At 46.6% G+C, this 25,148-nt stretch overlaps 1 protein-coding gene across 2 annotated transcripts in view; it reads left to right on the top strand.

The window, feature by feature from the left end:
• The window catches only part of LOC140729863 (angiopoietin-1-like), a 187,088-nt gene that overhangs the window by 126,838 nt on the left and 35,102 nt on the right, over positions 1–25,148 (top strand). For both annotated transcript variants that reach the window (XM_073050076.1, XM_073050074.1), the window contains exons 4-6: positions 1,483–1,715; positions 12,882–12,991; positions 23,441–23,542. In XM_073050076.1, the coding sequence (XP_072906177.1) occupies positions 1,483–1,715; positions 12,882–12,991; positions 23,441–23,542 (445 nt within the window). The remainder of the gene's footprint in view (positions 1–1,482; positions 1,716–12,881; positions 12,992–23,440; positions 23,543–25,148) is intronic.

The following is a 25,148-nucleotide window of genomic DNA, read 5'->3' as shown; positions in this document are numbered from 1 at the left end:
CTGAAATCAACGGTAGGACACATTGCTGCTGTGATATTCATTGAAGCTATGCCTTAATTTCTGCTGTGGTTCACCTGGAGTCAAAGGAAACTGAGAACTGCACACTTACATCAGTTTCTTCCATTTAAGGGAGCATCTTCAAACTCCATTGCTTCTTGGAACCTTAAAATCAATTTCCATCAATAAACACTTCCTAAAGCACAGCTTTGGAAAGATGATGAGGTGTCCAAATTTGTTCTGAGCAAGATCCCATAAACATCAAAAGATAATGGCTCGGTCACCAGCTGGAGAAAAAAAGATCTAAAGGCATTTTATAAACACAAAAGATATTGCAGATGCTGAAAATGCAGAGTAACACGCACACAAAATTCTGGAGGAGCTCAGCAGATCAAGCAGCATCTATGGAAAAGTCCTGAAGAAGGGTCTCAGCCTGAAACATTGACTGTTATTCGTTTCCATAGATGCTGCCTGGCCTGCTGAGTTCCTCCAGCACTTAGTGTGTGTCGCTCTATAATGCATTTTGTTATTTTTCTTAAGGAGATGGACCAGGGAGCGGTTTGCAAATCTATTGCATTGATATCACTTCCAGCAGCTAGAGTGGAATGTGTGTGTCAGGATGATGCATGCCTATCTGTTTGCAAAGAAAGTAAATACGAATCTCATTATTGAAGCAAAATAAAACAACTTCAGTGGTTTATTTTCCTTCATGAACTGGCAATTTTTCTCTCCTACATTTAATTTTGTTTAGTTGCAGCATTTATTGCCCACCCTAATTATCCTTGAGTGTGGGGGAGGGGTGAGCCGCAATCTTGAACCGCTGTAGTTCTTCTGGTGAAGGCGTATTTTACGGGGAGAAAGTTGGAGAGGGAGTTGCAGGAGTTAGTTTGGCGATATATTTCCAAGTCAGAATGGTGTGCTACTTGGAGGAAAAGTGCAGGTGATGACGCTCCTAATCAACCGTTATTTCACAGAATTAGCCAGGACATGTTAAAAAAAAACAATCTGCACAATTATCCATATTATCATTAAGTTCATTTTGTGGATTAATTTTGTTTGTGAAGTTGCTCTAATCTTTCCATCCATTGGGTCATTACAATTGGTCACAGTCACTCATTGGTAGATTAGGCTTTACTCTGTGATCATAGATAAACTGCTTGATTAAACCACCCAAGATGGTTATCGGGCCATTGGTGTTTGTGGCATCCTTCTGTGTACTAAATGGCCATTCTATTACAGGAATGAGTACATTCCAGAAGGCACCTCATTGATGGTGAGGGATAGCTTGAGTCTGGAATGGAGATGGTTCTTTCCTTTTTCTTGCTTTTCCAATATTTTTATTAATTTACATATAAGAATACAGAGTACAAGAAAAAGAAGTATATATATCAAGTTCTTTTTAAGCTTGTGATAGTCTGCCTTCTCCCTATGGTGATTCAGTAACAGGGATCTGCTGTGCCTCTTTCCCCACTCTCTCACCATCAGCTTCCTGGAGCAGAAACTCCTGGCGATGGAGAGCCAGCACAAGGAAGAGATGGAGAGCCTGCGGCAGGAGAGGGGGAGCCTCCAGGACCTGGTGCTTCGGCAGAGTCGCCTGATCGGTGAGCTGGAGACGCAGCTGGGCTGGGTCACCATCAACAACACCAGCCTGCAGAAGGAGCAGAAGCAGCTCGCCGAGACAGTGAACAACCTCCTCCAACTGGTCTCACGGGGGTCAGGTCAGCAGACTCCCCTTTTGTCCAAAAGTATGCCTTGCTGGTGAGAAATATTTACAGAAAATACAGTACAATCAGCGGGTGTCTTCCCTTCATTCCCCTAACAAGCCAATGCGCATCATTACTTGGTAATTTCTTCAGTATTGTCACATGTACTGAGATACAGTGAATGGTTTTGTTTGCATTCCATGTATAACTAAATCGAGTTGGTACAAAGAGAAAAATAATGGAATGCAAAATATTTATTTATTGAGATAGGCCCTTCCAGCACTTCAACCCCCCCTTCCCCCGATTTAACCCTAGCCTAATCACAGGACAACCTACTAACCTGTACGTCTTTGGACTGTGGGAGGAAACCCATGCGGTCACGGGGAGAACAGACAAGCGGGAATGGAACCCGGGTCACTGCTACTGTAAAGTATTGTGCTAACCACTACACTGACGTGCTGGTCCCCTATGTTACACTTATAACACATGAGTGTAGTGCAGGCAGACAAATACATTGCAATAGCCATGGTGAAGTAGATAGTAAGGTCAAGAGTTCATCTTTGTCATTACCGGAGTTTTCACTGTGTGTCAATGCTGCTCACGGTTTCCATTGAAAAAAAGTACCTGGGGGTCTGTGACGCAGGATTCAGTCGCTTACTGTCTGGAGGCAGCAGGGACCTGGACCGTGGCCTTCCGCACAGCCAGTCTGTTGGTTGTGCCAAGCTTCAGCGCATCTACTGGCTCATACTCCTGCCCTCTGGCAGGGCGGCAGCATTCGACTCACGGATGTCCTGTTACACTAGAAGACCAAAGACATTCAGTGTGTAAATGCTAATTGTCAACAGGGCAAGGACTTCACCAGAGAGAGCTGTCAGTCTGGTTTTGGGGGGGGGGTGGGGATTCTCTTAGCCAGACTGGTGTGGGGGAACCCCTGTAAACAGAACAATTTGTATTGATATAGCACCTTTTACAGTAGCAAAATTCACAGGAGTGATATCCACCCTTTGGTATGCAACCACACTGGGGTGTAACAGGTTTAAGGGATTGCTTTGTGGAAAGTCTTCAAGCAGCAGGGAGTTTCGGGAGGGATTTGCAGCAGCTCTTTTCTTTGCCACAAGTGGGGATGAAGTGCAGAGGATTAAAGCAGAGATCCTGGGGGTTGTAGGAGGCTGAGGGAGGGAGGGAGGGAGGGAGGGAGCAATTTAAAAACAAGGGTGAGGGATTTACATCTGAGGCTTATCCAGTGAGAGTTGGCAGAACAAGGGGCGATGACCATTGCTAAACTAGTCTGATTCCGGAAAACTGCTGCCTCTCAAGTGAATCGGTTCTGATTAACGAGCGGGAGAGCTCTCTCCTGTGTTACAGACAGTATTTGTCACTCATCAAGAAAGAAGCACCATTGCTTTGCTACTTGGGGGATCTTGCTGTGCATAGTTGGCTGCCGTGTTTTGTCCATTCTCACCGTGACTATGCTGGATGTAAAGAGTGTTGGGTTGTCCTGAGCTTGTGAAAGCACGAGAAGTGCAGTTCTCCATCTTAGCGTGTCAGAGTCATCTCATGCACAAGTTCCGCAGTGAATTTCTCATTCTCTCCAGCACTATGTCCACCTACACTGCATTTTTTTTGCACCTGACATGTAATTCTGAACAAGGGCTCCTAAGCAGCAGGAGCATCAGTAACTCTACAGCTTCACGACTCATCTGCTGCCTCAGGCTTTGAACTTGCAGTCCTGGGAACACATCAATAACCTGGGTTCCATGTAATGCTGCTAACTCTGATTCATCACATGACTTCTTCCACAGCCCCCACAATCCCACCATTGGTTGCCCAACCTCCCTTATAGAGACTTGCCTTCCCATGGCCAATCAGAAAGTAAATGCAAAGTACCAAGTAAATTTATTGTCAAAGCACCTGCATACAATCATATACAACCCTCTGCAACAGCAGACAGAGACACAATTGAGCTGCAGTCAGGAATGAGAGTGAATGTAAATGAGGTTGCAACATCTAAAGAGAAGCTGGCCTGACCAAACAAATTGCATTACCGTTGTGGCAGGGCTTCGCATACACCAGACCAATACAGGTTTAAAGGCAAAACTTATAGAAAATGCAACAAAGTAGGGCACGTTCAAAGAGTATTTTGGGCAGACAAAAACAAATGAACTGCACCCGAAAGAGAAAAAGATTTTTTTAAAAAGTCAGGTTGCAGTTTCAAAAGGAGCAGTAATCTGCACACTGTTGTTGAAACATCTGATAATGATGAGGGTGATGCAGGATTGAGCAGCCTCGAGATTTACAGTGTGAAAACTAACATTAGACAGAAAGATGACTTACGTCAGAAGAGAAAGGCAAATTAATTAAAATGGAATTGGACACTGGCTCGAAGGTTTCAGTCACTCCACAAAGTGAGTTTGAATGACATTTAAAAGATATTGAACTGAAGCCTGCAGATATCTTGTTAAGAACTTATACCGAAGAAAAGATAACTCCTGTGGGAATGACATTCGTAACAGTGAAATGCAAAAATCAACAAGCCAAAGTGGGCTTGTATGTTGTAAAAACAAGAGGGCCAGCAATGTGAGGCTATGAGTGGCTGAAATAAATACAACTTGATTGGAGACCCACCTACCATCTACATGTCACATCCTCTGTAGTAGCGCCAACTGAAAGCAAATTATGAAAGGTACTGGATGATGCCACAATGACGTTCAAGGATGGCATTGGAAAACTCAAATATATCCTGGGTAAAATAGTGTTAAATGAAAATGTCGCACCTAAGTTTTTCAAAGCCCGTCTGGTTCCTTAAACCATCCGTGATAAAGAAGCCTGTAAGCTAGAACACATGGAGGCTGAAGGAATTCTTTCCAAGGACGAGTGGAGCCTCTAGGCAATGCCAGTGATCCTAGTACCTAAGAAGAATGGGTCTGTGGTGATTTTAAGGTCACCATCAACCCAGTACTGAACGTAGATCAATGCCCTTTACTCAGGATAGAAGATATCTTTGCAAACCTTTCTGGAGAGAAACACTTCAGCAAAGTGAACTAAGCTGAGGCCTACCTACAGATGGAGATGGAAGAAGAGTCTGAAGTGTTTCTCACCGTCAACACTCAGGAAGTGATATATATCGCTATAAAGTATCTCTTACTGTGGTCATAAAAGGGTTACACAAGTACGCTGAGAAAATTCAAGAAGTGGTGGATGCTCCAAATGAAAGGAAGCCTCACAATTGCGGTCCTTTTCAGGATTTGTCAATTACTATAACAGGTTCCGTCAAAATCTGGCTACTGTGCTTCACCCCTTGCACTCATTACTACAGATCAGAAAGAAATGATATTGGACAAAGCAGTGGAATGGGCCTTTCCAAAAGGTAAAGGAAACGGCGACGTCTGAATCTGTACTCACACATTATGATCCACATCGCCCAGTGAACCTTGCCATACACTGTTTGGGATGTCAATACACCCAGAAGAAAGGTATCCAGAGCAGTCGGTACCGCTTTTTGCAGTCGCAGGGTCAACTCCTACAGCCACCATGGAGAGGCCTCAGAACCCAAGATCGTTTCATAGCCACAAGTATCAACTGCCAAGCAGACTGACACCCTTGTCAAGAAAGATATTATCCCTCAAGAGTAAGGAGTCCTCTGCAATGATTAAACCTAAATCAATTTAAAATTCACTATGCTGTGGATGTCTAAATAGTAGTTGGGTTATATATTATACCATATATATTGAGTTGGAGTTTATAGCTCAGGAGGGAGGAGTGTTGTGTATTTAATGTTTCAGTAATGTTTGAGTAATGTTGTAAAAATATTGATTAAACATTCTTTGTTGCTCACATAATGCATTGTGCGTTATCTGTAAAAGTACGTAAATGGCATACATAATCACACCACTACTTCATACATGCACTCCTCACTTAAAGTAAACATGAAGTTAGATACATTATTCTGGATGGCCTTGTTTTTATTTTGATTCGTTTTTATGTTTTGGAGTTACAAAACATAAAATGATGATTAAAGATGATTAGCCTTATTTGTCCATTGAAACATACTGTGAAATGCAGTAATTTTACATCAATGACCAACAGAGTCCAGGGATTGTGCTGGCGACAGCCCACAAGAGCTGCCATACTTCCGGTGCCAACATAGTATGCCCACAGCTCACTGACCCTAAAGCTAACCGTGTATCTTTGGAATGTGGGAGGAAACCAAAGCACCTGGTCACAGGGAGAATGCATAAATTCCTTACAGATAGCGGTGGGAATCAAGCCCTGATTGATGATTGTTGGCACTGAAGTGTGATTGCACTAACCGCTACTCTATTGCACCACTTAATAATGATAATAATAATAGATATAGCCATTCCAACTACACGTACCATGATCAATAAATGTAAGATCCAGAAATATGCTGAATTAAAAGAGGAAATTGAAAGACTATGGAACATGAACATTGTTCCAATAGTGATATCTACAACTGGTATCATCGCAAAGTCACTACACAATGGCATTAAACAATTAGGGGCTACACAGCAACATCTATGTAAATCTCCAGAAAGCCACAATACTAAACACCACTAGAATAATCCAAAAGTTCCTAGCAATTGAGAAATGAGTGTGCTGGGCTGTGTCTGCACCTCTGGTTTCACCAGGTGAGCTGAGAGAAAAAAAATAAATTAATTACAATAATAATAGCAATAATCCTAATAATAGGATTGTTCCTGCTTCACAAATAGCAGCTAGAACCAACCATTTCCCATCAGCACTTGGTGTGTGCCTTGACTGACAGTTTGGTCATTGAGATCTTAGCCCTGTGGAGCAATTGAAGTTGGAGGAACCATTATTTTAAAAACAACAAATTCACATTAAATAACATCACTCAACATCAGTGTTGAGTTGTCAGCACTATAATAACAACAGGACGTTCCGTGAATTGGTTTTGACTAAAACATGGAAGAATTGTAGTGGGTGAGATCCCACTGGTCTGATGAAGTGTGATTTGAAAAAGCCACATTCCTCCAACACTTGCCACTTGCCCCTTGGTTAAAAAGTGCCAAAGTCAACCTCACAGATCCTTCTGTATACTTAAACTCTTGTGTTCTTTAAAATAACAGAAGACATGACATTGAATCCATGCTGGTCAAATGTCGGGGGGATTATTGCAGTCAATCCAGCAAAGTCCCACAGTAGGATGTACGCACGCAGCACGAAACAGGGAAGGGAGGGATGGGGGGATGGTACTACTGAAAGGTTGTGAATCAGAACTGGGGCCAGAGACAGAAAAACGGAGAATCTAGATGAACTCGGGGGGTGGGGGGGGGGGGGGGAGTCAAACAACATCTGTGGAGGTAAAAGGATGCACAATGTTTTGGATCAAGACTCTGCATCATTTTGTTCAGGGGTTTGGTTTCACGTCCTAGCATCTGAAGCCACTTTTATCCAGATAAATTCAGATTCAACAGTGAAGGGGACGATGTGACATCCAGGGAAAGAATGAAGAGCCTGGGGGAAGCAGAGGAATTCTATTAAACATAGGCAGATTATTTCATAGAACACATAGAACATAGAATAGTACCACAGAGGAACAGGCCCTTCAGCCCTCTGTAACTGGGCCAGCGATGACGCTAATCTAACAATCACTTGTCTGAAAATGGTCCATCTCCCCACCCCCCCCATTTTCTGACTGTTTAAATGCCTCTTAAATGTTGCTGTCATATCCGATTCTACCACCTCACTTGGCAGTGCTTTCCAGGTGCCTAGCTGTCTTTATGTTGAAAAACCTGCCTTGTAAATCGCCTTTAAACAGTGCCCCTCTCAACTGAAACATATGCTCTCCAGTACTTTATTTCTCCATGCTGGGAGAATGATTCTGACAATCTACCCCTTCCATGGCCCTTATAATTCTGTAAACTTCTATGAAGTCGCCCCTCAGCCTCCTATTCTCCAGAGAAACAATCCAAGTTGGTACAACTTCTCCTTCTAGCTAACACTCTCCGATCTGGGCAACATGCTGGCGAGCCTTTTCTGAACTCTCTCCAAAGCCTCTACATCTTTCCTGTACATCCCAACTGGCAGGTCTTTGGGAGTTGGGAGGAACCCCCACGGTCACAGGGAGAAACTGCAGGTCCCACACTGGCAACGGTCAGGATCGAACCTGGGAGGCAGGAGCACTCCCTGCTGCATCCCTGAACAGTTCCAACCGTGCTCAGGGGCTTTCAGATTTGGCCTTGCCTTGACCAGAAACGGTCCCGCTATGAAGGTCACATAGCTTTGATATGTTTTGAATAACTCTGCTTCGAGATATGTTAAAAGCTGACCTGCCTTATTGGACAGAGCCAGCAACAGCAGTGCTTCTGGCATTCCTCAGCGTACCCCTGCCAATGCTCTGCTCAGATTAGGGATATTTAAGGAGCAGAAAGGACCTCACTGACTCTTCATCCTCAATCTTCCCAGTTTAAACAAGCCTAAACAAATTATTTTTTTTTTTATTAAACGTCATGGAGAGAACAGAGAAGATATATTTCATTTAAATAAACTTTAGAACAGGACCTTCTTGCGTCCTTGCAACTAAGAGGTTGAGAACGTTTCCTCTCTCCTCCATGCACAGCTAACGTTCACCAATATTTTGTTATTTCAAAGTAAAAATTAATCTGCTTCTATTCTTGCAGGTTAGATACCTGTGAGAGGTTATACCAAATCCCACACAGCAAGCCGTAGCTTCCCAGGAAATTGTGATTCATTATTCACTGCCAAGTAATCTCAAAAGAATCATCAATGGACAAATCCCACACAACAAATCGGTGTTCAGTTCAATTGCTGAATTTACAGAGAAGGTGTATCACTCCACTGCTGGGTGTGGGGTTGGGCATATTACTAGCATCAATATTATCCCAGAACCTACTGATTACCACCTACCTACTAACCCACTGACTCTCACAGCTAGAGACAATACTTCTTCCCAACCTATTACTTATGAAAAAGCTATTCCCTTTTCTCAGTTTCTTCATCTCTGCCACATCAGTTCCCAGGATGAGCCTTTCCTTTCCAGAACATGAGAGGCGTTCTCCTTCTTCAAGAACGGGGGTTCCCTACCTCCACCATTGATGCTGTCCCCACCCACCTCGCTTCCATTTCCCTGATGTCTGCCCTTACCACCACCTTAACAAGGACAGAGTTCTTGTCCTTACCTAGCACCCCATGAGCCCCTGCAATCAGCACATCATTCTCTGTAACGTCCTCCATCTTCAATGGGATCCTACCACCAAACCCATCTTTACTCTGCCCCCTCCTTCCCTCACTCCACTTTCCACAGGGATTGCTCCCTCTGAGGTCGCCTTGTCCATTCATGCCTCTCCCTCCTGGCAATTATCACTGCAAACGGAAGGAGTGCTGCACCTGCCCACTTCCCTCCTCCCTCACCCCCCATTCAGGGCCCCAAACAGTCCTTCCAGGTGAGGCAACACTTCACCTGTGTGTCTGCTGGGAGCAGCTACAGTATTTGGCCCTCCCAGTGTGGACTCCTTTTCATCGGCGAAACCCAACACACCAGCAGCAACAAGCAGGATTTGCTGGTGGCCAACCATTTCAATTCCAATCCCCTTTCCTATTCCAACATGTTGGTCCTTGGCCTCTTCTACTGTCATGATCAGACCTCTGTCAGGGTGGAGGAGAAACACCTCATATTCCATCTGGATAGCCTCCAACCAGATGGCATGAACGTTGATTCTCTAACTTCTAGGAATTTTCTCAGTACTGTCCCTCCCACAGTGTGACTGTCCCTCAGTACCGTCCACCCCACGGTGTGACACTCCCTCAGTACCGTCCCTCCCACAGTGTGACACTCCCTCAGTACCGTCCCATCCACAGTGTGACACTCCCTCAGTACCGTCCATCCCATGGTGTGACACTCCCTTAGTACTGTCCATCCCACGGTGTGACACTCCCTTAGTACCGTCCCTCCCACAGTGTGGCACTCCCTCAGTACCGTCAGTCCCACAGAGTGACACTCCCTCAGTACCGTCCCATCCACAGTGTGACACTCCCTCAGTACCGTCCACCCCATGGTGTGACACTCCCTCAGTACCGTCCCTCCCACAGTGTGACACTCCCTCAGTACCGTCAGTCCCACAGAGTGACACTCCCTCAGTACCGTCCCTCCCACAGTGTGACACTCCTTCAGTACCATCAGTCCCACAGTGTGACACTCCCTTGGTACCGTCCATCCCACGATGTGATGCTCCCTCAGTACCATCCATCTCACAGTGTGACACTCCCTCAGTACCGTCCCTCCCACAGTGTGACACTCCCTCAGTACCGTCCACCCCACGGTGTGACACTCCCTCAGTACCGTCCCTCCCACAGTGTGACACTCCCTCAGTACCGTCAGTCCCACAGTGTGACACTCTCTCAGTACCGTCAGTCCCACAGAGTGACACTCCCTCAGTACTGTCCCTCCCATGGTGTGACACTCCCTCAGTACCATCCATCCCATGATGTGATGCTCCCTCAGTACCATCCATCTCACAGTGTGACACTCCCTCAGTACCGTCCCTCCCACAGTGTGACACTCCCTCAGTACCATCCATCCCACAGTGTGACACTCCCTCAGTACCATCCCATCCACAGTGTGACACTCTCTCAGTACCATCCCTCCCACAGTGTGACACTCCCTCAGTACCGTCCATCCCACGGTGTGACACTCCCTCAGTACCGTCCCTCCCACAGTGTGACACTCCCTCAGTACTGTCCCATCCACAGTGTGACACTCCCTCAGTACCGTCCCATCCACAGTGTGACGCTCCCTCAGTACAGTCCATCCCACAGTGGGACACTCCTTCAGTACCGTCCCTCCCACAGTGTGATGCTCCCTCAGTACCGTCCATCCCATGGTGTGACATTCCCTCAGTACTGTCCATCCCATGGTGTGACACTCCCTCAGTACTGTCCCTCCCTCAGTGTGACACTCCCTCAGTACTACTTTTCCCACAGTGTGACGCTCCCTCAGTACTGCCCCTCCCACAGTGGGACACTCCCTCAGTACCGTCCCTCCCACAGTGTGATGCTCCCTCAGTACTGTCCATCCCATGGTGTGACACTCCCTCAGTACTGTCCATCCCATGGTGTGACACTCCCTCAGTACTGTCCCTCCCTCAGTGTGACACTCCCTCAGTACTACTTCTCCCACAGTGTGACGCTCCCTCAGTACTGCCCCTCCCACCGTGTGACACTCCCTCAGTACCGTCCCTCCCACAGTGGGACACTCCCTCAGTACCGTCCCTCCCACAGTGTGACACTCCCTCAGTACCGTTCATCTCACAGTGTGACACTCTCTCAGTACCATCCCTCCCACAGTGTGACACTCCCTCAGTACCGTCCCTCCCACAGTGTGACGCTCCCTCAGTACTGCCCCTCCCACAGTGTGACACTCCCTCAGTACCGTCCTTCCCACAGTGGGACACTCCCTCAGTACCGTCCCTCCCACGGTGTGACACTCCCTCAGTACCGTCCCACCCACAGTGTGACACTCCCTCAGTACTGTCCATCCCACAGTGTGACACTCCCTCAGTACCGTTCCTCCCACGGTGTGACTCTCCCTCAGTACTGTCCCTCCCACGGTGTGACACTCCCTCAGTACCGTCCCACCCACAGTGTGACACTCCCTCAGTACCGTCCACCCCACAGTGTGACGCTCCCTCAGTACCATCCATCCCAAAGTGTGACACTCCCTCAGTACCGTCCCACCCACAGTGTGACACTCCCTCAGTACCATCCATCCCACAGTGTGACACTCCCTCAGTACCGTCCCACCCACAGTGTGACACTCCCTCAGTACCATCCATCCCACAGTGTGACACTCCCTCAGTACCGTCCGACCCACAGTGTGACGCTCCCTCAGTACCATCCATCCCACAGTGTGACGCTCCCTCAGTACCGTCCGACCCACAGTGTGACGCTCCCTCAGTACCATCCATCCCACAGTCTGACGCTCCCTCAGTACCATCCATCCCACAGTGTGACGCTCCCTCAGTACCATCCATCCCACAGTGTGACGCTCCCTCAGTACCGTCCGACCCACAGTGTGACGCTCCCTCAGTACCATCCATCCCACAGTGTGACGCTCCCTCAGTACCGTCCATCCCACAGTGTGACACTCCCTCAGTTATGTCCCTCCCACAGTGTGACACTCCCTCAGTACCGTCCATCCCACAGTGTGACACTCCCTCAGTAATGTCCCTCCCACAGTGTGACACTCCCTCAGTACTGTCCATCCCACAGTGTGACACTCCCTCAGTACCGTTCCTCCCACGGTGTGACTCTCCCTCAGTACTGTCCCTCCCACGGTGTGACACTCCCTCAGTACCGTCCCACCCACAGTGTGACACTCCCTCAGTACCGTCCACCCCACAGTGTGACGCTCCCTCAGTACCATCCATCCCAAAGTGTGACACTCCCTCAGTACCGTCCCACCCACAGTGTGACACTCCCTCAGTACCATCCATCCCACAGTGTGACACTCCCTCAGTACCGTCCCACCCACAGTGTGACACTCCCTCAGTACCATCCATCCCACAGTGTGACACTCCCTCAGTACCGTCCGACCCACAGTGTGACGCTCCCTCAGTACCATCCATCCCACAGTGTGACGCTCCCTCAGTACCGTCCGACCCACAGTGTGACGCTCCCTCAGTACCATCCATCCCACAGTCTGACGCTCCCTCAGTACCATCCATCCCACAGTGTGACGCTCCCTCAGTACCATCCATCCCACAGTGTGACGCTCCCTCAGTACCGTCCGACCCACAGTGTGACGCTCCCTCAGTACCATCCATCCCACAGTGTGACGCTCCCTCAGTACCGTCCATCCCACAGTGTGACACTCCCTCAGTTATGTCCCTCCCACAGTGTGACACTCCCTCAGTACCGTCCATCCCACAGTGTGACACTCCCTCAGTAATGTCCCTCCCACAGTGTGACACTCCCTCAGTACCATCCATCCCACAGTGTGACGCTCCCTCAGTACTACTTCTCCCACTCTGCCTTGCTCATTGATTCCGTAGCCCAGATTAATTTTTATGTGTACTAGAATCTAGACTGGAAGTGGGCAGTTTCATTAGGTCTGAATCTCTGAATCACAGAACACTCCAGCCCTGTAACCATCTCTCTGTTTCCTCTCTCCAATCATAGGGAAACTGGAGGAGAAGTTATTCCGGGACTGTGCCGAGGCCTATCAGGCTGGTCACAACACGAGTGGGGTCTACAGCATCCGCCTCGCTGAGACAACGGAGCCCAGGAAGGCAAGGCGTGAGAATTCGCTCCGGGACTTTGGGCCATGGTCCGTGTAAAGTGAGGGATCAGGGTACAGCTGCTAGCGATCTCAGCATTGAGCAGCACATGGTGGGCAGTGGGACCTGTCCGGATCCAGATGATATAGTCTGGGGATAAGTGAAGGAGGGAGTGTGAGGGGTAACATAGGGGCTGGACTTTTTCCCACAGGTTCCAGTCTCCCTGAGAGTTACACTAGAAGTTTGGATAAGCCTCCAGCTTTTTCAGCCTGAATGAGCAGTTGGGTCCAACGTCATTAAGCCCTTCCTTGGTTCCAGAGACATCAGACCCTTGGCCCCACATCTACACTGGGCCATGTGAATCTCTGTATTGGTTTGGGAGTTTTCCCTGAGATAAGTCTGAGACCACACAGTGCACCCTCACCCAACTGACATCCGCCAACCCCACCCCAGACCCCCGTAAACCATCACTGGTGATCCTGCCACCTCTAGAGCTGACTGTCCCGTGCAGTTCTACCTGGCCACTATCATTCTGTCTGTGGATACTGAAGTAGATGGCAGCTCTGTGTCCTCCATCCCTTTCAGCATCACCTCACACTGTACCACCTCCTCGAACTCTTGGCTGATGTACACCTTCATCTTCCCATGTGATCTTGCACCTCTGTGCCTTCTTCTAATTCTCCACACCCCCTTCTGTGCATAACACACCCTGTAGTCCCTCCTGCTGTAACCAGCTCTTGGTTGTCTATCCTTCCATCACCCAATAGACAGCTTCTCTGAAGCTCTGGGCTCCTCCGAAGCTTCCCAGGACATATTCTGTCCCAGTAACGATGAGGAAGTCACATGTCTCACCCCCATTGTGGAGCCTCAGCTCACCATTATCTCCAGTGTCTGTGTGGCTTCATTTGTGACACGTGGCATGGTTGGTGGAGACCAGAACAAGCAGTGGATGTTCCCAGTATCTGACGTTGACTCTTCACATTTTTATTTGGTCTGAAAAAGCAGTTTCTTTCACTGACAAATTTAAAAAATGCGATGATATTTTTCCTCCTTCAATTCTGTGCAGTGCTGATCTCCTGCTCTTTACACACACACACACACACACACACACACACACACACACACACACACACACACACACACACACACACACACACACACACACACACACACACACACACACACACACACACACACACACACACACACACACACACACCTTGTGCAGTCCTGATCCCTGACCCTGTGTGACTAGCTGTCAAAGTAGTCATAACCGATTTACACTAACCATCACAGAAGACAGACACACACCTAATACACACACAGAGCTCGCAAGCTGGCATGGGAAACTGCAGGCTCTCGGTGTGCCAGCAATAAATTAGACGAGGATTAGTTTAGTTGTTCGCTCTCTTTCTCTTTAGAACCAATTATCCTGGTTATTTGTCAATTCCTGAATCTTGGAACAAATTCTTGAGACACTGTGCCAGCACAAAGATCACAGCAAATGTTTAAATATGATAAATAAATTCATTGACTCATTTTATAAACTTGTAAAGCTATGTTCTCTGAAATAAGAGTGGTCCCAACCAACAATGATATTCCATTCAATACTATCCTGTCAGTGGAATTACAGTCCCTCTGAGGTCAGAAAGTCATTGAGTCACACAGCTCAAAGACAGGCCCATATATATATCAAGTCAAGTCAACTTTTATTGTCATTTCGACCATAACTGCTGGTACAGTGCATAGTAGAAATGAGACAATGTTTTTCAGGACCATGGTTTACATGATACAGTACAGAAAACTAGATTGAGCTACGTAATAAAAAAACACAGAGAAAGCTACACTAGACTATAGAACTACACCGGACTGCATAAAGTGCACAAAAACAGTGCAGACGTTACAATAAATAATAAACAGGACAGTAGGACAAGGTGTCAGTCCAGGCTTTGGGAATTGAGGAGTCTGATAGCTTGGGGGAAGAAACTGTTATATAGTCTGGTCGTGAGAGCCCGAATGCTTTAGAGCCTTTTCCCAGACAGCAGGAGGGAGAAGAGTTTGTATGGGGGTGCATGGGGTCCTTCATAATGCTGTTTCCTTTGTGGATGCAGCGTGTAGTGTAAATGTCTGTGATGGCAGGAAGAGAGACCCCGATGATCTCAGCTGACCTCACTATCCGCTGCAGGGTCTTGCGATCCGAGATGGTGCTATTTCCAAACCAGGCAGTGATGCAGCTGCTCAGGATTCTCTCAATACAACCCCTGTAGAATGTGATGAGGATGGGGGGTGGGAGATGGACTTCCCTCAGCCTTCACAAAAAGTAGAGACGCTGCTGGGCTTTCTTTGCTATGGAGCTGGTGTTGAGGGACCAGGTGAGATTCTCTGTCAGGTGAACACCAAGAAATTTGGTGCTCTTTACGATCTCTACCGAGGAGCCGTCGATGTTCAGCGGGGAGTGGTCGCTTCGTGCCCTCCTGAAGTCAACAACCATCTCTTTTGTTTTGCTCACATTAAGAGACAGGTTGTTGGCTCTGCACCAGTCCGTTAGCTGCTGCACCTCCTCTCTGTAAGCTGACTCATCGTTCTTGCTGATGAGACCCACCACGGTCGTGTCATCGGCGAACTCGATGATATGGTTCGAGCTGTGTTGCAGCACAGTCGTGGGTCAGCAGAGTGAACAGCAGTGGACTGAGCACGCAACCCTGGGGAGCCCCCGTGCTCAGTGTGATGGTGTTGGAGATGCTGCTCCCAATCTGGAATGACTGAGGTCTCCCAGTCAGGAAGTCTAGGATCCAGTTGCAGAGGGAGGTGTTCAGGCCCAGTAGGCTCAGCTTTACAATCAGTTTCTGAGGGATGATTGTGTTGAATGCTGAACTGAAGTCTATGAACAGTATATATTTATATATATATATATATACACCACCTGTTGTACTGTACCCATCTACAGTAATCCCATATATTTATATTGGGTCTGTAGCCTTCCATGCCTTGGAAGTTCATGTTTTTGACTGGATGTTTCTTAGATTTTGTGAGAGTGCCCACCCCCACCACTCCTCAATCAGCACCTTCAATCCACCATCCACACTATAAGTGAAAAAAACCGCACTTAGATCCTCCCTCCTCCCCCTCCAAACCTCCAACCCTCTACCTTACACCTCCATCCTCTTGTCTCTGCTCCTTGGGAATAAAGTTTGTTCTGTCTCCACGATCTATCCCTCTCATAATTTTGTACACCTCTATCAGTTTCCCCCGCCCCTCAACCTCCCCTCATCCAGGAATAACAATCCCAGTCTTTCTGATCTCTCTTGCAACCAGACCTAAAATCTCAGCCTTGTTCGTGCACTGCATAGCTCTAGGGGTATAGACAATTGTGAATATCAGACTGAAATCATGTGAATTTGTAAAATACAGACAAGCCCCTTGTCTAGATTTTCTTACAGGTCACAGTCCACCATTAGCTCCCCTGTCACAACACTGCGAATAATTTCAAAATCACATTTTCTTGTCATTAGCGCTGTATATTTTTAATTCAAATCACAAGATACAAATGAGCACGTTATGGGTGTTTGGGGGGGAATAACGAGGCTTTAATTCACCAGGTTTCACACTCTGGTGCTGTACAAGGTAATCGGATCCTCTGAAGCATTGGGTTTTCACACCCAAACAGCTATGGCTCCAGATAGGTTTCTACAAAATGGAGGAAATTTATCAATGGTTATTAAACTTCCTCCAACCTAGAATCCTCCGGGAGTTTGTCCCAGTGACGCTGCGGAGACAGTAAGGCCTTTCTGGAAGCTTACTATGGTACACTTCCTGTCAAAGAAATACCTGCTGCTTCATCAGCTCTGTAGCCTGGGCTGTTTCATTCAGAACGTATTGTCTTCATGATCTGTCTGAAATAGTGATGGGTTAAGTTGAGTTCAAATCCCTCTCATCTTACCCCTTGCTCTTCCCTCCCGCCAACACTGCCATCCCACCAAATCTCTCACATCCTCCAGTTGTGTCAAGGTCCTCACCAAAGATCAGCTGCGGGTGTCGGGGCCGGGTGGGTGGATGGGAGAAACAGTTCAGTCTCGATGAGATCTACCATGGAAAGTAGGCCTCAATTTGTTTGTACAACACACATTACTTCATACACCTCCCTGCTGTGGCAGATCACACTTAGTTCTGGTACAAACTGCCCTCACACTTGACCCTCTGACAGGGGGGCAGTCTAGCCCCGGTAGGGCTGGTAAGGAGGCTGATGAAGTGGAAAGTTCCCAGGTCCCCAGAGCCAACGTCCAGTGCCTCGATGCTAGTGAGTTGAGTGACTGGCTCCCCTCATTAGGACCTGTCAGCCATGAATGATGGATTCTTGGCTGCAGGCGGAAGCTAACTCCTTGACAGGGCTGAGCTGTGGAGAAAGTGACTAGAGATCCATCAATGGTCAGTCAGTGCTGAGGCCCCACTGCAGCACTTTGGAGAGCGATACGATCTGTTTTAATCACTTTTCACCAGAGAGCATTTCTCTAAAGTGACAATCTACTTCCGACATTTCATGAATGATAAAGACACACAGGAGGGTGGATTATTAATCTCAGTCTACAGCTAGATCTATGTCCACATTGCACCCTGATCATGTCATAGGCTTCTGGTTGACTTTATGATCCTCAGCTCTCTTACCAATCCCGAAAAGAGCCTTATCGATGCAAATCTTAGGGCAGGTGACACAAAGATGAGTAAGGAGAGAGGGTTTGTGAAGAGACGTTAGAGTTTAGGACTAGCCAGCTGCCAGTGCTGGATCCTGGTGACTGAGGGGCCAAGAATGACCTCGGAGGTTGTAGGTCACAAATGCTATTTAAAATCATGTAGTGCTTAACTAAATCTTGGTGACAACTTGGAGACGGACGGACACAAAATGCTGAAGGAACTCAGCAAGTCAGGCAGCATCTACGGAGGGGAATAAACATTTGGTGTTTCCGGCCAAGACTCTTCATCAGGATTTCGAAGGGGGGAGTTTCAGTTGAGATTCGGTTTAGGTAACGTATCATGATCGGGAGTCCCGGATGGTAGTTTGCCTCCCTGGTGCCAGGGTCCGGGACGTTTCTGATCGCGTCCAAGATATCCTGAAGTGGGAGGGTGAGGAGCCAGAGGTCGTGGTACATGTAGGTACCAATGACATAGGTAGGAAAGGGGAAGAGGTCCTGAAACGAGAGTATAGGGAGTTAGGAAGGCAGTTAAGAAGAAGGACCGCAAAGGTAGTAATCTCGGGATTACTGCCTGTGCCACGCGACAGTGAGAGTAGGGATGGAATTAGGTGGAGGATGAATGCGTGGTTGAGGGATTGGAGCAGGGGGCAGGGATTCAAGTTTCTGGATCATTGGGACCTCTTCTGGGGCAGGCGTGACCTGTTCAAGAAGGACGGGTTACACTTGAATCCTGGGGGGACCAATATCCTAGCGGGGAGGTTTGCTAGGGCTACGGGGCAGACTTTAAACTAGTAAGATGGGGGGGCGGAAATCAATTTGAGGAAACTATGGGAGAGGAGGTTAGTTCACCAGTAGAGCAAGTAAGTAGACCGTGTGTGAGGGAGGACAGGCAGGTGATGGAGGAGGGATGCGCTCAGCCCGAAGTTGTAGGGGAGAAGAAAGAAAAGGATAATAAATTTGAATGCATTGCTAGGGATGAAAAGAGAGGAGGAGGTGGAGAGTATCTTAAATGTATCTATTTTAATGCTAGGAGCATTGTAAGAAAGGTGGATGAGCTTAAAGTGTGGATTGATACCTGGAATTATGATGTTGTAGCTATTAGTGAAACATGGTTGCAGGAAGGGTGTGATTGGCAACTAAATATTCCTGGATTTAGTTGCTTCAGGTGTGATAGAGTAGGAGGGGCCAGAGGAGGAGGTGTTGCATTGCTTGTCCGAGAAAATCTTATGGCGGTGCTTTGGAAGGATAGATTACAGAGCTCCTCTAGGGAGGCTATTTGGGTGGAATTGAGGAATGGGAAAGGTGTAGTAACACTGATAGGAGTGTATTATAGGCCACCTAATGGGGAGCGTGAGTTGGAAGAGCAAATGTGTAAGGAGATAGCAGATATTTGTAGTAAACACAAGGTGGTGATTGTGGGAGATTTTAATTTTCCACACATAGATTGGGAAGCTCATTCTGTAAAAGGGCTGGATGGTTTAGAGTTTGTGAAATGTGTGCAGGATAGCTTTTTGCAACAATACATAGAAGTACCGACTAGAGATGGGGCAGTGTTGGATCTCCTGTTAGGGAATGCGATAGGTCAGCTGACAGATGTATGTGTTGGGGAGCACTTCGGGTCCAGTGATCACAATAGCATTAGCTTCAATATAATTATGGAGAAGGACAGGACTGGACCTAGAGTTGAGATTTTTGATTGGAGAAAGGCTAACTTTGAGGAGATGCGCAGGGATTTAGAGAGAGTGGAATGGGTCAAGTTGTTTTATGGGAAGGATGTAATAGAGAAATGGAGGTCATTTAAGGGTGAAATTATGAGGGTACAGAATCTTTATGTTCCTGTTCGGTTGAAAGGAAAGGTTAAAGGTTTGAAAGCGCCATGGTTTTCAAGGGATATTAGAAACTTGGTTCGAAAAAAGAGGGATGTCTACAATAGATATAGGCAGCATGGAGTAAAGGAATTGCTCGAGGAATATAAAGAATGTAAAAGGAAACTTAAGAAAGAGATTAGAAAAGCTAAAAGAAGTTACGAGTTTGGTTTGGCAAATAAGGTGGAAGTAAATCCGAAAGGCTTCTACAGTTATATTAAAAGCAAGAGGATAGTGAGGGATAAAATTGGTCCCTTAGAGAATCAGGGTGGTCAGCTATGTGTGGAGCCGAGGGAGATGGGAGAGATTTTGAACGATTTCTTCTCTTCGGTATTCACTAAGGAGAAGGATATTGAATGGTGTAAGGTGTGGGAAACAAGTAAGGAAGTTATGGAACCTATGACAATTAAAGAGGTGGAAGTACTGGCGCTTTTAAGAAATTTAAAAGTGGATAAATCTCCGGGTCCTGACCGGATATTCCCCAGGACCTTGAGGGAAGTTTGTGTAGAGATAGCAGGAGCTCTGACGGAGATCTTTCAGATGTCATTAGAAACGGGGATTGTGCCGGAGGATTGGCGTATTGCTCATGTGGTTCCATTGTTTAAAAAGGGTTCTAGAAGTAAGCCTGGCAATTATAGACCTGTCAGTTTGACATCAGTGGTGGGTAAATTAATAGAAAGTATTCTTAGAGATAGTATTTATAATTATCTGGATAGACAGGATCTGATTAGGAGTAGCCAGCATGGATTTGTGCGTGGAAGGTCATGTTTGACAAACCTTATTGAATTTTTTGAAGTAGTTACGAGGAATGTTGACGAGGGTAAGGCAGTGGATGTAGTCTATATGGACTTCAGCAAGGCCTTTGACAAAGTTCCACATGGAAGGTTAGTTAAGAAGGTTCAGTCGTTAGGTATTAATGCTGGAGTAATAAAATGGATTCAACAGTGGCTAGATGGGAGATGCCAGAGAGTAGTGGTGGATAATTGTTTATCGGGATGGAGGCCGGTGACTAGCGGGGTGCCTCAGGGATCTGTTTTGGGCCCAATGTTGTTTGTAATATACATAAATGATCTGGATGATGGGGTGGTAAATTGGATTAGTAAGTATGCTGATGATACTAAGGTAGGAGGTGTTGTGGATAATGAGGTGGGTTTTCAAAGCTTGCAGGGAGATTTATGCCGGTTAGAAGAATGGGCTGAACGTTGGCAGATGGAGTTTAATGCTGAGAAGTGTGAGGTTCTACATTTTGGCAGGAATAATCCAAATAGAACATACAGGGTAAATGGTAGGGCATTGAGGAATGCAGTGGAACAGAGAGATCTAGGAATAACAGTGCATAGTTCCCTGAAGGTGGAGTCTCATGTAGATAGGGTGGTGAAGAAGGCTTTTGGAACGCTGGCCTTTATAAATCAGAGCATTGAGTACAGAAGTTGGGATGTAATGTTAAAATTGTACAAGGCATTGGTAAGGCCAAATTTGGAATATTGTGTACAGTTCTGGTCACCGAATTATAGGAAAGATATCAATAAATTAGAGAGAGTGCAGAGACGATTTACTAGGATGTTACCTGGGTTTCAGCACTTAAGTTACAGAGAAAGGTTGAACAAGTTAGGTCTCTATTCATTGGAGCGTAGAAGGTTGAGGGGGGATTTGATCGAGGTATTTAAAATGTTGAGAGGGATAGATAGAGTTGACGTGAATAGGCTGTTTCCATTGAGAGTAGGGGAGATTCAAACGAGAGGACATGATTTGAGAGTTAGGGGGCAAAAGTTTAAGGGAAACACGAGGGGGTATTTCTTTACTCAGAGAGTGATAGCTGTGTGGAATGAGCTTCCTGTAGAAGTAGTAGAGGCCAGTTCAGTTGTGTCATTTAAGGTAAAATTGGATAGGTATATGGATAGGAAAGGAGTGGAGGGTTATGGGCTGAGTGCGGGTAGGTGGGACTAGGTGAGATTAAGAGTTCGGCACGGACTAGGAGGGCCGGAATGGCCTGTTTCCATGCTGTGATTGTTATATGGTTATATGGTTATAAAGACTACTGGATTAACAAAGGCCCAGAAGTAGCTAAGGATTTGGGACAGGGCAATGTCATGCTGATAATGGGGTTGGATACAGAGGGTCCTAAAATTAGTCTAAAGCCCATATTCTGGTAAAGTATAACCAAAGGTTACAGTCAGGTTCCTTTATGGTAGTTGTTAACGAGGGATGATATTGATAGTCAGGAGACTGAGATGGAGACCAGATACAAATTTTATGTCTAATTGGAATAAATGTCAGACTAGAGATTTGGACAGTTGGAGAGAGAGGGAGCAAGTGTTGGCCATTGTCAACCTATCCCTAAATACTAGCACCAGGGTATCATGTGACATTGCTGAGCGGCAGAACTGTATCTACATTGTGGCAGAGTCAGAAATGTGAATGAAAGGATTCAATCTGTGAGCTCCCTGAAAGATGGCCATAAAGTTACATGAGAGAGGAAATAGACATTGGAGAGGGACACAAGTTGGAGATGGAGATTAGATACTAAAAGTAGGCATAGGGTGGGAGATGGAATTGAGGATGGAGATGGAATTGGGATTCAAAACTGGTGTGAGAGCCATTTCCCAGCCTGATTTCTCACACCTAATCAACATCTCTTTACTCTTCTCCCTCATGTGTTTATCTCAACTCTTCTTCTATCTGCTGCCCACATCAATGTCCTTCCAGCCCATGTGGACACATCATAGAAGCGTGGAGTTGAACAGCACAGAAACAGGCCCTTTAGCTCATCATGTCCACACTGACCTCTTTACCAATCTACACCAATCCCATTTGCCCATAGTGGTACCTATTTAAGTGCCTGCTTGAAGCTCACTTAAATATAATAATTGTACCTGATTCCACCACCTCCTCTGACAGAAAATTCCAGAAGTCAACTTCTCACCGTGTATAAAAACTTGCCTATTAAGTCCCTCTCGAACCCCTTTCGCTCACAAATCTATGCCCTCTCATTTTGATACTCCTACCCTTGCTCTAGAGAAAACAAGCCCAACTATCCCATCTCTCCCCATATCTAAAGTCCTCCAATCCAGGCAGTATGTTGGTGAATCTCCTCTGCACTGTCTCCAGCACAATCTCATTCTTCTTGTGGTGTAACAACCAGAACCGCACACTATACTGTCCAGCCAACATTGTAAAATTACTGTATTACGTTCCTCTTTTATATTCTGTGACAGCATGTATGCCATCCTTATTCCTGCTTCACTGCCTTGCCACTTTCAGAGAACAATGGATCTGGACCCCCTCCTGCCTCAGTTTATATGCATTCCATAGTACCCCATCATTCACTGTGTATGTCCTACCTCAGAGTGACTTCCAAAAATGCATCACCTCACCCTTGTTGGCACTAAACTCCATCTGCCAACATTCTGCCCAACTTTCTATCTGATCATCATTCTGCTGTAGCCTTAGACGACCTTGCCCACTATCCACAATGCCACCAATTTAAATGTTATCCACAAACTTACTAATCACAGCTTCTACATTAACAAGCAAGTTATTAATATGCTGTCTATCACTAACAGCGAAGGTTCCCTGCATCTACATCCTCGGCACTCCTCTGGCCAGAGACTTCCAAACAGAAAAATGTCGTCACACCACCATTATAGACCCCCATCACCCCATCGCCCAGCTCATCTCGGATCCCATGAACACCACCATTATAGACCCCCATCACCCCATCGCCCAGCTCATCTCGGATCCCATGAACCTTCGCCCTCTGGACCAGCTTACCATCGGGACCTTGTCAAGTGCTTTACAAAGTCTACCACCCTGCCTTCATCAATGTCTAGTGCTGGTGGCTATGACGACACATGGAGTGAAATGTTTGCCAGCTCTCACCCTAAGCCAAGCCATGGTTTCCTCCTCAGGTGTACTGCAACATGGAGACCGCCGGAGGTGGCTGGACAGTCATCCAACACCGAAGGGACGGCAGCGTAGACTTTCACAGGACCTGGAAAGAATATAAAACGGTAAGTGGAAAGTTTCAGTCAATGTATTTGACATCCCTCGGAGAAGAAGTACTGTCAGTGTGAGGATTAGAAGTTACAACAGAAACATTAGTTCCAGAACTTTTTCTTCTCGAAATGAATCATTTCATTAGGGAGAAGAAGACATTCATTCCTCAAGTCATTTCTCCCTTTCGTCAGTCCAGGGCCAACCTGTATTTGACTGTTTCTCCACCTCGACTCCATCTCCACCTCAACTGCACACCCAATTGTACCATAAATGATGGTCGAGACTTCAGCTGCCTGGATCCTGAGTTCTGGAATTCCCTCCCCACCTCACTTTAAAATGACCTTTAAAATTTATCTCTTATGCAAGATATTTGCTAATTGGTACTGTAATTGGTTTTCATTGATACATGTACCAAGATACAGGTTGAGGCTTCTGTTGAATGCTGTCCAGATAGATCATTCATACATCAGTGTGGTAAAAAGGAACGCAGACTGTTGAACACAGTGTCAGTTACAGAGAAAGTACATTGCAGGTAGACAAAATGCAAGGTCCATGGTCAGGTAGATTGAGAGATCAAGTTTTCATCTTTATAGTACACGAGTCAATAACCATGGGATAGAAGGTGTGCTTGAGCCTGGTGGAATGTGATCTTGTGCTTTTGAATCTTCTAGCGGATGGTGATCAGATGATGGTTATGGCCTTATGGATCTTCCTCTGAGTACAATGGCATTGTAGCTGGGAGCATTCCAGATCTCCTCTGCCTTTTCTGTGAGGTGGACCCTCCAGTCACCTCTCTGGCAAGGGCTGGCTCTGGCATATAGGCTGTGCAAAACCCTCCAACCCACAGGTGAATTTCCCCCCTCCCCCACAGCCAAATCCTTCTGGGAAAGAGAATTCCAGAGCACTTCCAACCATTCCCCAGCCCACCTGTGGGAGTTTTGGACAGGTGATTTGCCAGAAGGTTGGGTTTAGCAAGAGAATGCATCTCAGCCCAGTGAAGAATGGGTTAAAAGACCAGCAAAAGGTCTCAATAAAATGTGTCCATCATGCTCCTTGTTTAATGTTTCAACAGGATCCCAGTCCAATCGGAACCTCTCCAAATTTCCAGACACTTAATATCCAGTTGCACTTGTCTGCACTTTCATTGGGGAAATGAGATTTTAATTATATTACAGAGCATTGCGCCAGAGTCTTGAGCTTTGTTTTAATCCTATGAAGTATTTGGAATATTTAACTCCAAGTACAAAATGGGTTATTTGCTCTTAGATTGTGAAGAGAATTGCAATACAACTTAGTTCCCTCCTGCTCTTGAAGGTCTGGTGATGAGTAGATGGTGTCAGGACCCTGGCATCGAACATCGAACTCAGCCCTCGTTCTGCCCTGGTTTCCGGAGTTTCCCTCGACTCCGTGCTGAGGCAGCAGGTGCAGGGTTAGAATCCACTCCGTCACAACGGGAGACTGGAACGGCAACTGGCAAATCGGGGTTGAGCCCTGCTACTTCTAGAGGGTCTGTGTGATAAACACCTTCTCCCCACCACCACTGGATTAGACTGGCACGCTTTGAATTGCCAGCCTGTGAATCCACACCCTGACACACAACACTCTAGGAGTGACGGACTG

This window comes from Hemitrygon akajei, chromosome 1, assembly GCF_048418815.1.
Source record: "Hemitrygon akajei chromosome 1, sHemAka1.3, whole genome shotgun sequence".
Classification (NCBI taxonomy): domain Eukaryota; kingdom Metazoa; phylum Chordata; class Chondrichthyes; order Myliobatiformes; family Dasyatidae; genus Hemitrygon; species Hemitrygon akajei.
The sequence above is the reverse complement of the archived record's forward strand: the minus strand, read 5'-3'. Positions and strand labels throughout refer to the sequence as shown.